The sequence below is a fragment of the Mytilus galloprovincialis genome, chromosome 4, assembly GCF_965363235.1.
Source record: "Mytilus galloprovincialis chromosome 4, xbMytGall1.hap1.1, whole genome shotgun sequence".
Classification (NCBI taxonomy): domain Eukaryota; kingdom Metazoa; phylum Mollusca; class Bivalvia; order Mytilida; family Mytilidae; genus Mytilus; species Mytilus galloprovincialis.
In genome coordinates this window covers 9,370,369-9,385,973 of record NC_134841.1, presented here as the reverse complement: position 1 = coordinate 9,385,973, position 15,605 = coordinate 9,370,369, and the positions used below count along the sequence as shown (strand labels likewise).

Here is a 15,605-nt window from a genome sequence, read left to right as displayed (position 1 = left end):
AATTTTATCCGTCGCGATCGCTCAGGATAATATTCGAATATGACGGCACAGTCCAAGTGGAAGTTCCACCAATTCTGTAGATATGAATAGTTGGTCATTGTTTTAATTTGACGAAAAACTTATTAAGTACATGTAAACTACTAGATGTTCTTGTAAACTTAATTTGAATCACTTTGCTACCTTAAACGGAAGGTTGTTAACGGCAAGTATTTACTGCATGCTGCTGATTCTTAATTTCCTTTCTTTGAGATATTTTAGACATGAGACAACTATTCACAAAAGACCAAAATGGAACAGACATTAACAACTATAGGTCACCGTACGGCCTTCAACAATGATCAAAGCCCATAACGCATAGTCAGCTATAAAAGGTCCCGATAAGACATTGTAAAACAATTCAAACGAGAAAACTAACGGCCTTATTTATGTAAAGAAATGGATGAAAAACACCGTGAACTTAATTTCATTTCAATTCATGTATATTCAAGTACTACATATCTACTCTAGCATCGTAATGTTGATTCTAGGCAGTTTATCATTATTATAATGCCTGGTATTTCTTATTCATTAATCCAAAGAAAAAGGTATATTAGTTTGCAGTTGCCACTTCTTATAGTCAGACATATACATATATATATAATTCGTCTAAACACCAGATCAACAATGTTAGATCTGTAAATTTGCTTTTGCAAATATTTTGTTCTTCCCTCGCCAGGATTCCAACTCATACGACTGAGATCTCGTGATACCAAATTGCACTGTATCCGACACGCTAGACCAATCGCCCACTTAGGTTTCACAATAATAAAGCTTTCGGTTGCAGGGTGTTACCCTTTCCTCGTCAGTTCTAATCTAACGTCATAATTCAGTACATGATATATAAGGCATGAAGATGGAATTGTTACAGAAATATCTATTGTAAAGGAGCCTACAAAATTTGTGAAAAGGTTCCAGTCTCGATCGGGGAGGAAACACAGAATCAGAGATCTGCTCTAGCATTGATTTTTAGACTCTTTCAATATTTACAGATTTAATATTTTAATAAAGAAGAAGGTGTGATGAAAGTCAAAGACCCTTAAAATAACAAACCCTTCCAGGTGCTTTTGAAGTGTTCCCGCTTCACAGTAAAACTTGCCGTATTGAATCAATGATTAAGTTTAACTGTTAGAAAATATCATAACTTCATGGATTTATTAATTCATGATCATTTATTGTTTGTGTCGACTTGTGACGATTTAGACCACGAAATTATTTATAGAAACGGGTATATTGTTGAAAATTTGAGGTTGTCTTGTTGAGCTGGCAGTTAATGAAGCTGAGGTATGTCAAAGAACGTCTCGTTCTTTTTCCAAAAGAGTTTATCGGAAATTACAAAGACCTTGTCGATAAATATTCCGTATCAACTTCGTAAATAATACACGGTGGTCTTGAAGCATAGATTCTGTGTACTGACTTTTTTATCATCTCCATAACGTGTTATAACTTATAGAATTCTCTTATCATTTTTTTTTAATTGTCATTCTAAATTTGTCCTTTTTTGTTTTAGTGGTATCGTCATACTGTCATTGTGTTATTGTTGTATAAGAGTTTTTGTATTCTTGTCTTTCCGTTTTGATTATATGCTTCTTCTATATACAACTTATGTTTCTTTGCTACATATGACATAGCTCTGAACATTCCGTCATTATGTTATTGTTCTATTATAATTTTTGTATCTTTACCTTACATTCTTGCTAATATGCTTTGTCTATATACCTTTTAGTGTTTCTTTGTTACATATGACGTGGCTCTGTACTTATAGTGATTACGATAATAACACAATGTTGACTGCTTCATCCGTATTTTTGACATTTTAAGTTTTTATGTCTGTTTGTTTTGTTCACACATCGTTTTCAATATAATAGAATTTGATGCGACTGTAATACAAGTGAGAGGTTTAGCTAGCAATAAAATAAATTTCATTACAGACTCTCCGTTTTTAATTTTCCTAAAGTTTGATATTTTACTTTTTTCTAGTTGCCTTTTTTGGTGGTAGCTTTATCGTTATATTATAAGTTATATGGTTCGCTACTGACCCCCTACGGACCCATAGAGGGTTAGTAAAATCCATAGGGGGTGAGGCCGGAGGCCGAGTCCCCTATGGATTTTATTCACCCTCTATGGATCCGTAGGGGGTCAGTAGTTAACCGTATAACGAATTTATCGCACGCTAGACTTTTTCTGCTGCGTTTTGTTGAAAAATAAACAATGAAACACAACAATATTAATAGATGACGTCACCATTAACGCGTCGTCATGAACCCCCTATGAAATTTACTAACCCCCTACGGTCTCATAGGGGGTCACCACGTGACGGCGTTAAACCAATCACAACGTGATAATTTACCCGCCGTGCGATAATGCTGATTATTAGACATCTTCAAACATCTCTGTTTAGTCTTAGACAAATGATATCCTCGTACATCTTCACACAAACACAAGGAGTATTCAATTCTTGTATGTTGCCTTCGTTTATTTGGTTCTTCTGTGTTGGTATTGGGAGAATATGGAAATATACAGCTTCCGTGATGTATATGACTTATAAAATAAAAAAAAATGAACGATTTTTCATAGCTATAGGGTATTGTTACTGCTGGTCAAAGTAATGCATATGCCAATTAGTATTCATCTGCACGATAATAACAATACTAAATATCTCTTCCAATTGTCGTATCCATTGTCCCGTCCTCTGATCCTCGAATGTGACCATTAAACTTATCACCGGATATGTTTTTACATGAGCATCATAACAGATTCTACATGTGGAGCAGAATTTGATTCCGCTGCAATCACCATTGGTTTTTGTTGTCTTCATGTTGGCTTGTCTTCAGTTTGATTTGTTGTGTTTGTGTTCTATTCTTTTACTTTCTACATTCGGCCTCTCTTTTGCCTTAACCTTATTTTAAGTTATTGATAATAGATAATAAAATTAACGGAACCAATTTTCTTGCACCAGATGCGCATTTCGACAATACATGTCTCTTCAGTGATGCTCGTTGCCAAAATATTTGAAATCCAAATCTTTTATAAATTGTTTAGCAACATTCCAGCAGCACCTGCATACGGGGTATATATCTCCCAATTGATATATTCCCGTGCTTGCATTTCCTATCATGATTTTCTTGATAGAGGGTTGCTGCTCACAAGGAAGCTATTAAACCAAGAGTTCCAAATGGTGAAGTTGAAATCATCCCTTCGTAAATTTTTCGGATGCCATCACGAGTTGGTTGACCGTTATGGAATAACCGTTTCACAAATGATATCGGATATGTTCCTTACGTCGTAACTACAATTCCCTTCCCTTTCATGAACGTGACCTACCGAATTAGACTATTTACCGGATTTGTTATCACATAAGCAACACGACGGGTGCCGCATGTTGAGCAGGATCTGCTTACCCTTCCTGAGCACCTGAGATCACCCCTAGTTTTTTGGTGGGGTTCGTGTTGTTTATTCTTTAGTTTCTATGTTGTGTCGTGTGTGCTGTTGTTTGTTTGTCTTTTTCATTTTTAGATTTATGAGTTTGACTGTCCCTTTGGTATCTTTCATCCCTCTTTTGTTTCAGTTGTAAAGTTTTCCTCTTAAAAACTGTAATTTAACAGAAGTCATTATATTTTAATACTAAAACACTCCATGAAAAACCATGTTCTTTAAGTTGTTTAATCTGCATTAAAAAGTTAGATTTTGATTTAAGTTTGAACTAATACTGGACATCAAGAAAAAAAGGCGACTATAATATTTCTGTTTTGTGACTGATGTAATTAAATATTTTGCTTAATTTCTGTTTGGCTTCTCAGTCCTGCAGTAGAATAATCATTCATTTTTAAACACATCCGTTTCAGTTTAGTAATTTGATATCATATTCTTCTGTAGCTTTCCGTCAAAATGCTTCGTCTTTTCAACTTATGAGGAAAGAATAACTCCTTATCTCGCCTTTCACGATATTTGGAACATGATTGACATTATGAATTTCTTAATGGTATGTTGTGCAATTGAAAATATTGACAGTGTATGAGATTCAACCATTTACAAATTAAATTCAGGCACCAAATTGAAACTTATTTATTTCCAAATTAAGTCGAGTACGGCCCTATATTTTGCATGAGTGAAGGTGAACGTTTGCAAAAACAACTATAAGTAGAGTCTCGTTTCACAAATGCATGCATTAGATTATAGATAATAAAGCCACATGTACATAATGTAGCGTGCTACTTCAGTTGTAAACAGAAACAGAACGTTGTTGCCATTGATATCTCCTCCTACTTGTCAATCACAGGAATTTGAATTTGGAAAATAGCTGTGCTTCAGGGTTTTAATTTAAAATATATTTATTGTGAGTTATTTTATTTTCTCACTTTTTAGTCTTAACTGACCATTATTTATGTTCTGACACCTGTACAAGTTTAAAAGAAGATATCAATTTTTGAATTAATTTTGAAAAATGTTTCTCAATGCTTAACCCTGTCCCAATATTTGAATAAAATCATATTTTTATGAATTGTCTCCTTTTTATACCATAACCTCGGTCTTTAATGAAAATATACTTTAAGTAAGTCTTTCTGATATTTTAGAAATCATTTTAAAATAATAGTTTAATAGCTGTAAAATACCGAGGTGTTGAGAAAATTGAGACCTCGGTAATTTCCGGAAACATTTCCGGGAAACTCTATTATGGGGCAGATACCTTAATTAATCATCATGTTGTAAAAAAGATTACAGTACAACACCAATACGCATAGTGTATGACTGCAGTTAGGTTGTAAGATGTATCAAATTCAATCTAGTCTTACAGATAGCCTAATGAGCACTACCCCAGAGTAAGTCAGATTTAGACTTCATCGTTATGATATCACTACCGATATTGATTAGGTTTTTTTTTACATGTAGAACTCAACAAAAACGACCGAGATGTAACGCAATTTCTATCGTAAAGTAACCCTTCATGTGTAACTAGTCCGCTAATGACGTATTTATTTAAAGTAGTATTATTTGCCGGAGCAAATTGCTCACCATTTATAATGAGCGCTACCCTGTTAAAACGTTTACAGCAAATCAACTGTAATAACGTAAAACTGTTTGAACGGGATTCATATGTAGATAACGGGTTGACTAGCATTGTCAGAGAGAATGACGCTTTAATTTGAGGTCTTGGACTTCGAACAGCATACAGGTACGACAACAAGCAGTATCTCAGAATGATTTTAGACACGGACACAGAATCGAAAGTATTGGGAATGAGATGGAATAGCCATACAGATTATTTTTTGTATCCACGTCAGGAAGACATTCCGACAAAACTTTTAACTAAAGGAGAAATATTGAGATTTTCGTCATGAACTTACAATCCGCTATGATTACTTCCAGTGACAATTAAGGCTAACATTTTGTTGCAAGAAATATGGAAACGTGAATTAAAATGGGAAAGTTTAATAGAAGGGGACATATTTTACCAATGGATCAGTGAACACGATAATATTGAGACCGATAATATTACTTCACCGAGACTACAGGAGCAACAAATCACAGTTTTCACATATTTGTTGACACAAGTACAAATGCATATGGTGCGGCAGGATATATATGTAACGGACATGAGACAGTATCACCATTAAAGGAACTTACACTCCCAGAACTTGAGTTAATGGCAGCCGTAGTCGGAACACGCTTAGCTAATCATCTTCAATCAACGTTAGAGTGCGGCAACATCATTTGTGTTTGGATAACCGGATCAGTTTACACTAGCAAAAATCAACAAAGACATTAAAACGTTTCATACAAAATCGTGTGAATGAAAGAAAAGAATTGACACATTATGGTAACGGAATTATTGTCCTACCAGCGATAACCCAGCCGATCTAGTAACGTGACGAGCAATACACAAACGGCACATTATGGATTAAAGGTTTGCATTGGTTAAGAGACAGTTCAACTTACCCCAAAAAACCATCAATCGACTCGTCTTTATCAGTTTTGTTAACAGAAAATGACAGTACATGTATTAGCCAACCAAAAGACGATTCGATATTTCAACTTAGGATTGACTTTATCATTGATGTTGAACGTTATTCGTTGAACCAGAAACTGGTACGTATTACGTCATATGTACTACGGTTTATAGAAAACTGTAGAATTGAAAAAAGTTTAAGGACAGTAGATCATTTAAAACAAAGTAAACTATCAAAATCTGTTGAAGTATGGATTCGATTCAGGAGACAGCTTTTGCTACGAAATATAACGCATTGAAGTATTACAGTAAAACACGGAACAGTTTACCGAGAATCAGACAATTAAGATTATTTCTTGATTAAAGAAACATCATCAGATGTGAAGGAAGAATACAAAAATACGCCCTTATCGGAGTTTACAAAATTTCCGTATATCTTAACTAACGATCATACAATTTCTAAACGTAATGATAAAATGCCCATGAAAGAATTTGTCATTCCAGAGTAAATGCCACAATCGTTGATTTGAGACAAAGTTTATGGATACCTGCAATCAGACAGTTTGTTCGGAAAAAACCTCAGAACATATGTTACATAAACATGTTTAACCCCGCCGCATTTTTGCGCCTGTCCCAAGTCAGGAGCCTCTGGCCTTTGCTAGTCTTGTACTATTTTAATTTTAGTTTCTTGTGTACAGTTTGGACATTAGTATGGCGTTCCTTATCACTGAACTAGTATATATTCGTTTAGGGGCCAGCTGCGGGACGCCTCCGGGTGCGGGAATTTCTCGCTACATTAAACACCTGTTGGTGACTTCTGCTGTTGTTTTTTCTATGGTCGAGTTGTTGTCCCTTTGACACATTCCCCATTTCTATTCTCAATTTTACTTGTAGAAAGGCGGTTGGACTCCCCGGATCTGCCGCCATTACATAAGATTCGTCTTCAAGAAGCTGACCCTTTTACAGCTACAGTGATAGATTTCAAAGGCGCATTACAAGTAAAAGATAACGAAAATATCATAAAGAAAGACTACATATTTTATTCACTTGCACCCCTTCTAGAGTGAAACATCTTGAAGTCGTTACAAATTTTTCAGAAGAAACATTTTTAAAGGTTTTTCGGCGCTTTTCAAGCAGAAAATCTTTAATGAAAGTAGTCATGACTGACAATGGTTCTACTTTTGTGTTCTCTTCAGAAGACACCAAATCACTTTGGAATTCAAAAAAGTTAAAACAGACATTAGCAACACAAGGAATAGATTGGATTTTCATCCCCAAACGTGCCTAATGGTTTTGTGGATGGTGGGAGCGTCTTATTGGAATTATGATAGAAAAAAGTACTAGGTAAATCACTTGTAAATTTAAAGACTCTTTAAATAATTGTTAGAGAGATAGAGTCCGTCTTAAATGATCGATCCTCACCATATGTATCTTCAGACCCGGAGGATCTACAACCACTTACCCCAACTCATCGTCTTTATGGACGTGGGATAAATACGTTACCGTACATGGAGACTCGTTAAATTGACATGTTTTATGAGACATTTATGATCAAAACAAATTTTATCAAACGTGTTCAGAGACAATCATTACTCTAACAATAATTCTGGAACCGATGGAAACAGAATACTGGACGTCATTGCGTGAAGACAAAGGGAAGCAATTTCACGACAATCAGCATAGGCGATATGGTTCAGATTCATGATGAAAACCACAGAACAATGTCGAAAACCGGGATTGTGGAAAATCTAACCAAAGGAAATGATGGACTAGTTCGTTTCGCTATTATTCGAACCAACCTGGAACCACATCACGTCCGATCTTCAAGTAATTTCCTTTTGAACTTTGTAGTGACATCGAAAGATAAAAGGACGAATAAAGTACGACAATAAGCCGAATATTTCCAAACCGGGAAGCAGCCAGAAGAGTCAGGGAAAATATTTAAAAAACACGGACTAAATAACGCGTAACCAATGAACTGTTTTAATTTATTATGGACTTTAACATGTTTAACGAATATACCTGATTTTAATTGACTACGTGAAAAAAAAAAATTATTTGACTATGTGAATAGGTGCTCGGAAAATATAGACACTGTTAATCATCTGTGTACGAAATAGACTCATTGTGATTAAACTAGAATATAACTAATCTTGAAGCTATTGACTGTGCTTAAGTTTTCAGTTAAATTATGAGTTTGAGAGACAGTATTTTTTTCTTTGTTATAATTTACTTTTGATATTTACTTTCTGCGGCCCTTAGTAGCTCAAATATAGGTGAAGTGAACATCAAACTATATGGTTGTGTTGTATTCTGTATAAGCCCCGACAAAACCTTATCAGTAATTTAACAGAGTATGCTCTTTTCCCAATTAAGACATACCTACTGAGGAGGGAATCGTTTGGCGATAAAGGTATGCATAGGCGACTTTTTCCCTATCAACGCACCTGGTCTTGCGCTTTTTAAGAGTTCATGTGTTAACCTACCATTAGATTTTATATGTTTCCTTGTCTTCTTACTCGATTTATAAGATTTGAATTGCGGTAAACTATTCTTACAATGGAAAGTTCATATGGCTTTCTATCTTTTTCAAAGGTCAAAATATAGGGCTGTGCGGCATATTTCCAACGTTTATATGCCCAGAACTTTTAAAAGTTTTAACCAACACTAAATTTCTGAACTACCCCTGCCTCGACTATAGGGTTACCACAGATTTCAATATAAAAAATATTCACATGTACATTTACTGGTAACATTCCTAAGTTATGTCTCTGTGAGAATCAAGCTACAGATCTGAACTTGGAACCAGTATGGCAACAAAATTAATTATCTATGAATATTCTAAATCTCCCAAAAAGAGGCGTAGTTTGAGAAACAGCTGTATTTACAAAGTGCAACCTATAATTCAGATCTGTAATACAAAATTTAAAAAAAAAACATCAATTCATGATTTGCTTTCCATTACAGGTATTCAAAATAATCGTAAAGAACATAAAAAAACTTCTAGATTAACTATCTTTCTCCGTTTATGTTTCTTATTTTAATCCAACAAATGCTTAAGTCAACAGCTTGTGGAAATTTCCCTTATCGTCGGAACGTTTACAAGCTCTACTGTAACGGAGACCGTTAAGACCCCAAGCCTACACGTATAAAGAGTTTTCATTTTAAACATTACAAGGCGTCGAATCAAAAATTTTAGAATTACAATTTATCTTCAGTCGGGGATCGTCCAATTGTTTAGGTCTTTTGTAGTGAGGTACCAACATAAATTACAATATCAATTATTAACCTAAGGTATAATCTCAAATATCAATTCAGAACCTACAAATTAATTTTATATACAAAAACTGAGACTAATGAACTACTAAAGGATCGAGATGGGTTGCGTTGACAGGGTTAGCGTCTTCTATTTTTTAAATCCAATCAAATCAGCAAACTCCTAATAAGCCAGCTAACAGGAAATTTAACTTGCTAATTATTATAAAAGACTTAAATCTAGTGTATCTATTTACAGTATTGTATTCCAATATGAAAAGGTTTACTTTTTAAAAATCTCGTTTTAAACTCTTTTTCTTTGTTTCCGAGATTTATGTTTTTATAAAAAAACTAGGACCTTTGGACGATTAATCATTACATTCTTCATGATACTGACTATGCTAAAACAATACATGAAAAAACATATAAATACATTTAAAGAACACTATATACGTCAAGATATATAGAAATAAAAAATTACAAAATATTGAAAACCCTGAAATTGAATATAACATAGGTGAGCTTTACTTACAGAAATGATGGTAAAATTATTTCATTGACATCTTATAAAAAGATAGTGTAAAATAATAAAGGGTAGAACTAAAAATGTATATACATTTTTAAGATTTTTTTGTTCTTCTTCAATAGGTGTCAGGATTGAATAAATAAAAAAAAACCGACCATTGTGATGTCTCTCTTTTGGCCATCTTTACATCTCGAGATGTGTTATACGACAAGAAAATCCTACTCATATCATTCATAGTTTGACTTATACACTGCAAAACTAGTAATTTTTAGTGTATGTATCCAATTTTACTGAACACACTAAAGTAGAATATTCGTTGTTTGTGTGTTCAAATTTAATATGTAATATATTGTTGAAATATTACCAAACATAGTTCTTTTGATAGTGAAGACATCTAACAATGATTTGTCATTAACACATTGATATATTTATAACAGAAAAAAAGTCTATTGTATCCGAGATATGAACTTTATATATGTGTTTACATCTTATCAGTAATTTAACCGAGTATGCCCTATTCTAAATTATGACATGCCTACTGAGGCGGGAATCGTATGATGGGTGAGGTATGCATAAGAGACTTTAATTCAGTGGTTGTCGTTTGTTTATGTGTTACATATTTGTTTTTCGTTAATTTTTTACATAAATAAGGCCGTTAGTATTCTCAGTTGAATTGAAATACATTGTCATTTTCGGGGCTTTTATAGCTGTATATGCGGTATGGGCTTTGCTCATTGCTGAAGGTCGTACGGTGACCCATAGTTGTCAATCTCTGTGTCATTTTGGTCTCTTGTGGACAATTGTCTCGTTTGTATTCATTCCACATCTTCTTCTTTTTTTATATAGGAGACGTTTTCCCTATCAATGCACCTGGTCTCGCTCTTATACAGAGTTCATGTGTTATCCTACCCTCAGTTTGTATCTGTTTCATTGTCTTATTAATCGACGTATCATATTTGAATTCCGGTAAACTGTGCTTCAAGTTGCTTTAGTTTATTTTATTTTCTAAATGTTCATATACAACAATATGATCCATCTTTAATAGAAATCCAACATTTTACTAATGTAAATGAATGCATCTATAACAAATGTTTACGTATGAAAGCGTACTGTTTTACGTTAAATTTTTACAAATTTTTATCAACACCACACTGTTATGACGTCATTTTAATATTGTACCCATTATTTATTTAAGTTGTATGTTATGATTTTGTGTACTATTGTTTGTCTGTTTTGTTGGGTTTTTTTTAAGTCGCGGCGTTGTCGGTTTATTTTTGATACATAAGTGTTAATGTCCTTCTGGTTTCTTTTGACCCTCTTCTATTGATGTAAAGTATTTCTTTGATTGTAACAAAGATTAATTTGTACATTTTTGTGAAAAGTGGATGTATAAGAAAGACTAATAGGGGGAAAACAATGGTAGTATAATTAAAAAAATATCAACCGACGTCTAATATGTAAAATACAATATTACAGTTCCAAAAAAGCGATATAGTATCCATTTCTTGTTTGTATCTGCGTTTTTCTTTTTCTGTTCTTCTTAAGGTATTTTTTTTTTATTATTTTCCGCTACTTCAAATTTATACATTCTATTTTGCCCTGTTTAAAGGATCTCTTGATAATTTTATGGCAGAACTCACAAATTGGTCATGTAGTGTATTTAAATCAAACAGTAACATTAATGTGTAAACATTTTGCATATTTTAGATACTTATCTAACAATAAAATTTCTGAGATTGAAACTGGAGCATTTATGAATCTGGCAGGACTTATCACTCTGTAAGTAAATGTTTAAAACATATTACATCTAACTACATATTAAAAACTGAATGCTAGTGTGATATATATCTAATTAAACTGTTTGCAAAAAAAGTTTTATGCAATGTATATTTACTATACACGTAAAATAGATAAAAATGATAGTCTTCATATTTTAAAATCTACTGTAATGTAGGGTTTATTTAAGAATTAAAAGCTTCTCTTTTTTGTAAATTTAATTAATGTTTTAAAGTGTTTACCGAAATACAATTTTTAAAATGCGCGGACTCTTTATTTTAAAATTGTTCGCACGGTCAATATTTTTACAACACAATAAAATTACCAAAAGAAGCATTCAATAGTTATAACTACATTTTTAATAGGATCATGAAAACACGATTTCAATGAAGTTTTTACTTTATTTACCTGTGCACTTTATTGTGGAAGCTCGTGCCTATGTGAAATGGACATATAGGTTGATGATATTATGACGCGAGCTTACTGTTAACCAACCAAAATAATACATACATGTAATGTTATTATTTATGATTAAAGTGTGAAACTACAGCCTGCGGTTACTGAAAGTTTCCCTCTTGCAGCATTTTCAATTATTTAAATTACACTCCTCATTTTCCAATTTACCATTCATGTCTGCATAGCATACCGCCATTACTGACATTATACATTCGTACATGATTGTGTCGCATCACGGTGCGGAGCTATTAGTTTCAGTCGACATACACGTCATATTGAAGTATTTACTAATCACATATACATTCTGATTAGTTGCTTTATGATGCGACTGAGATGCAGCAACAGCTATTGACTTAAATGAGATAAAGAATTAAAGACTTTCATCGTCTCAGGATAAGACATCAAATGCTGGAAAATTAACTATGTGCATTTCAGTTCCGATCCACTGTCATTAATTCATGTTTGTTTTATTGGATATATTGCACACCGAATTTCAACAGGTTTTTTTTTGCCTGGTTAATATGCAATGTACGGTTTCTTTTATAACTAAACAATGTTTCTATAGAATGTTTACAAAAATGCATTATCTGAAGTTTATAACTTCTGCCAATTTAGCACACCTCCAGAGTCGAGTCTATTTCTAAATGTTTTAATTTTCAACAAGCAAATTGAACACAATTTAATCGTATCTGACATTTTTCATAGGTAACCTTCTATCATTACTGAACAGCCAGTTCAAAAAATTAAGAAATGTTCATCTTAATATATATACAAAATTTATATTCCGATTCTGAGATATCCTGACAGTACAGTTATACTAAGTAGTATCAATATACAATAAATTTTTCGTGTATCGTAAATATCAGCTGTACGAGGCTAATAAACCAGTGTAATTAGAGCTTCAGCTATGTATGATAACCGACATTTTCAAATTCACAACCATTGTAAGACTTTAGTCTGAATACTAAACCGAACAGTTTAGTTTAAATAGAAACACTTTTCTTTGATAAAAATTACACACGATCGCCAACAATATTGATAGAACAGAAATTAACACAAAGTTATAACTGAAGCAGCACAAAGATGTATCAGCAATATGAGATGGTTCATGAAATGGCCAGCATGCGTCTCCTGACAAAAGTGGATAGTATCGTGCTTCTGATGTTAAGATAAGATACGTCTCATACATTTCGTGTTTTTTTTTAAATTTTATTTATAAAAATATCATTACATGAACCTTTAATCAATTTGAACATATGCCTATTACATAATTTAATGAACGATACACTACGATAGACAAAACATGTCTGTTCTATTTTGATAAGACGACAACAAAGTCGATTACTGAAGCTAAGGACAACTATTGTTGAAAAGTCAATTTCTCATGGACATATTTACAAATTTTAATTAGAATGTAACTTTAGTTTACAAATCATAGTAAAGAAAACTTGATATTCGTTATAGCGAACCAACAAGAATATAATTATTTAAAGCAATAAACTCATATGAATGATATTTTTATGCCAAAGTGACAATTACAATGCGTAAAATGAAAAGAAACTTTATTTGTTTTTCTACTAAATTGCTTGATTACATCTGAAATTTTTTAGTAACTACTCATAGTTTTAGATTAATGCCAAGCCATTTAAGATGATTTTTATATTGATAAGGAGAGAGAGATAAAAGTTAAATATTGTGAGAGAAATATATGGCGGGTTTCAAATCTATGGCAGATCCCTAACATATGGCAAATATGACATCTCAAACGACAAACAAATCAAATATATGGCATATTTGTATTTCTCCAAATCTAGAGCAGATCTAGAAATGTTAAAAGTTTAATTGTGTATTTTTCAATTATATAATTCAGTCTCAATTTAATTTCCTGACGAGTTCAACACAATGAAAAAAATATTTCTAGAAATGATTGCTATGTATTCTAACCAAATTAAAATCGTAATTATTTGTATTTGTGTTTAAGCAGTTAGAAAATGGAAACGTCTTTCATAAAAAATCATGGCCAATTGAACAATAAAACTTCAGACATTTCTTTATCTTAGGGTATCTACTTCATAAATATCAAGCAAATGTCACTTTATATTATTTTTTTGAAAATTATCGATTTTAGATGAAATGATAGGAAATTTATTGAGTTGGAACTCACTTTTGTCCACTGATTGTAGTGAAAGATTAAATTACCGGATACCAAATTGTCATTAAATAAAAACAAAATGTATTAACGACGAATTTTTTTTTTTTTTTTTTTTTTTTGGTATGAGTGCCAATGAGACAACTCCCGATCCAAGTCACAATTTGAATATAAAAAAAACATTATAGGTCAAAGTACGGTCTTCAACACGGAGCATTAACTCATATATAACAGCAAGCTATAATGGACCCCCAAAAATAACTGTGTAAAACCATTCAAATGGGGAATTTACTAGTTGGTTTAATGAATGGCTTAAACAGGTACCATGCACAGCTTCGAAAATGATTTTTTTTTACGGGGCACATTTCAATTTTGAAGTCTGCTTTAAGGTGTATGGTTTCATTTTTTACGTTTCTTTTTTTTTTTTTTGTCGTCCCGTTGTCGTACATGTCCAATATTTGTTTAAGACAAGTCATCAGTTGTCGTATTAGTACTGCATTGTTTCCATTTGCACATCATTTGCCATAGATTTGGAAACAACAAAAATACCTCATAGATTAGGATATCATAATACTTGCCATAGATTAGGATTGTAAAACATCTGTCTAAGTTTGGGATGGCATGACTTCACACTTGTCAAAGATCAGGAATATGCCATAGATTTTGAACCCACTATAGATTTGCGTCATACATATTAGATTCATGACAACTTGTGGAGATACTATTATTATATATGTTGCTTTTTCAATTGCATTCGAGGGGCACTAGCTACGAGATATATAAAAAATCTAAAGTTTGATTTTTTCTGTTCAATCAATAATGAAAGTGAAATAGTGAAATAACAATTCGCTTTTTACAACCAAAAAGGTTCAATTTTGTCAAATTACGCTAAGAAACATTGATAATTAGTTATTCACTTGCAAGTGAATGAGTCGACCTATTTAAATTCGTAATCATGTGAACTTCAATTTAACCCCTAGCTAGAGATTGGCAACGCATGCATTGTACATGTACTGGTTATTTAAAGCAAAAGAATGTCAACAATGAAAGTGAAACTACGGTAAATCATTTGATTACTAATTCGTTGCACATACAATCGTTCTTATAAGGTTAAAAGCAATGAGAAACACCTATTTTTAATCTATAAAATAAAATCAAACAGACCTATAAAAATCCAATTGCATGTGTTGGTTTAATCTATTCATATCTTTATTTATGTTTATATCGCTAATATGGTAATCTGAGGTAAAATCGATAGTTAATTAGATGGCGTCTGAACTAAAATACACACGAAACGAACCTATATATTATCTACCCCATGCTCTGTAAACTGTTTATTTTAGACTTTGATAGTTTGGATAAATATTTTACATAGTTATAAATCAAACATGAGAATCGGTGACCATGAATTTGACAGCTAGTGCCCCTTTAAAGTCTTTAAAATTCGCTATCAGATTTGA

General features: G+C 32.6%; 1 protein-coding gene across 7 annotated transcripts in view; it reads left to right on the top strand.

Moving 5' to 3' along the window:
- Window positions 1-15,605, top strand: part of LOC143071309 (uncharacterized) — a 98,331-nt gene that overhangs the window by 21,433 nt on the left and 61,293 nt on the right. For all 7 annotated transcript variants that reach the window (XR_012976860.1, XR_012976858.1, XR_012976859.1 and 4 more), the window contains exon 6: window positions 11,472-11,543. Coding sequence is in view for 4 of the 7 variants with exons in the window: in XM_076245543.1 (XP_076101658.1) it covers window positions 11,472-11,543 (72 nt within the window). In the remaining 3 variants the exon portion in view is untranslated. The remainder of the gene's footprint in view (window positions 1-11,471; window positions 11,544-15,605) is intronic.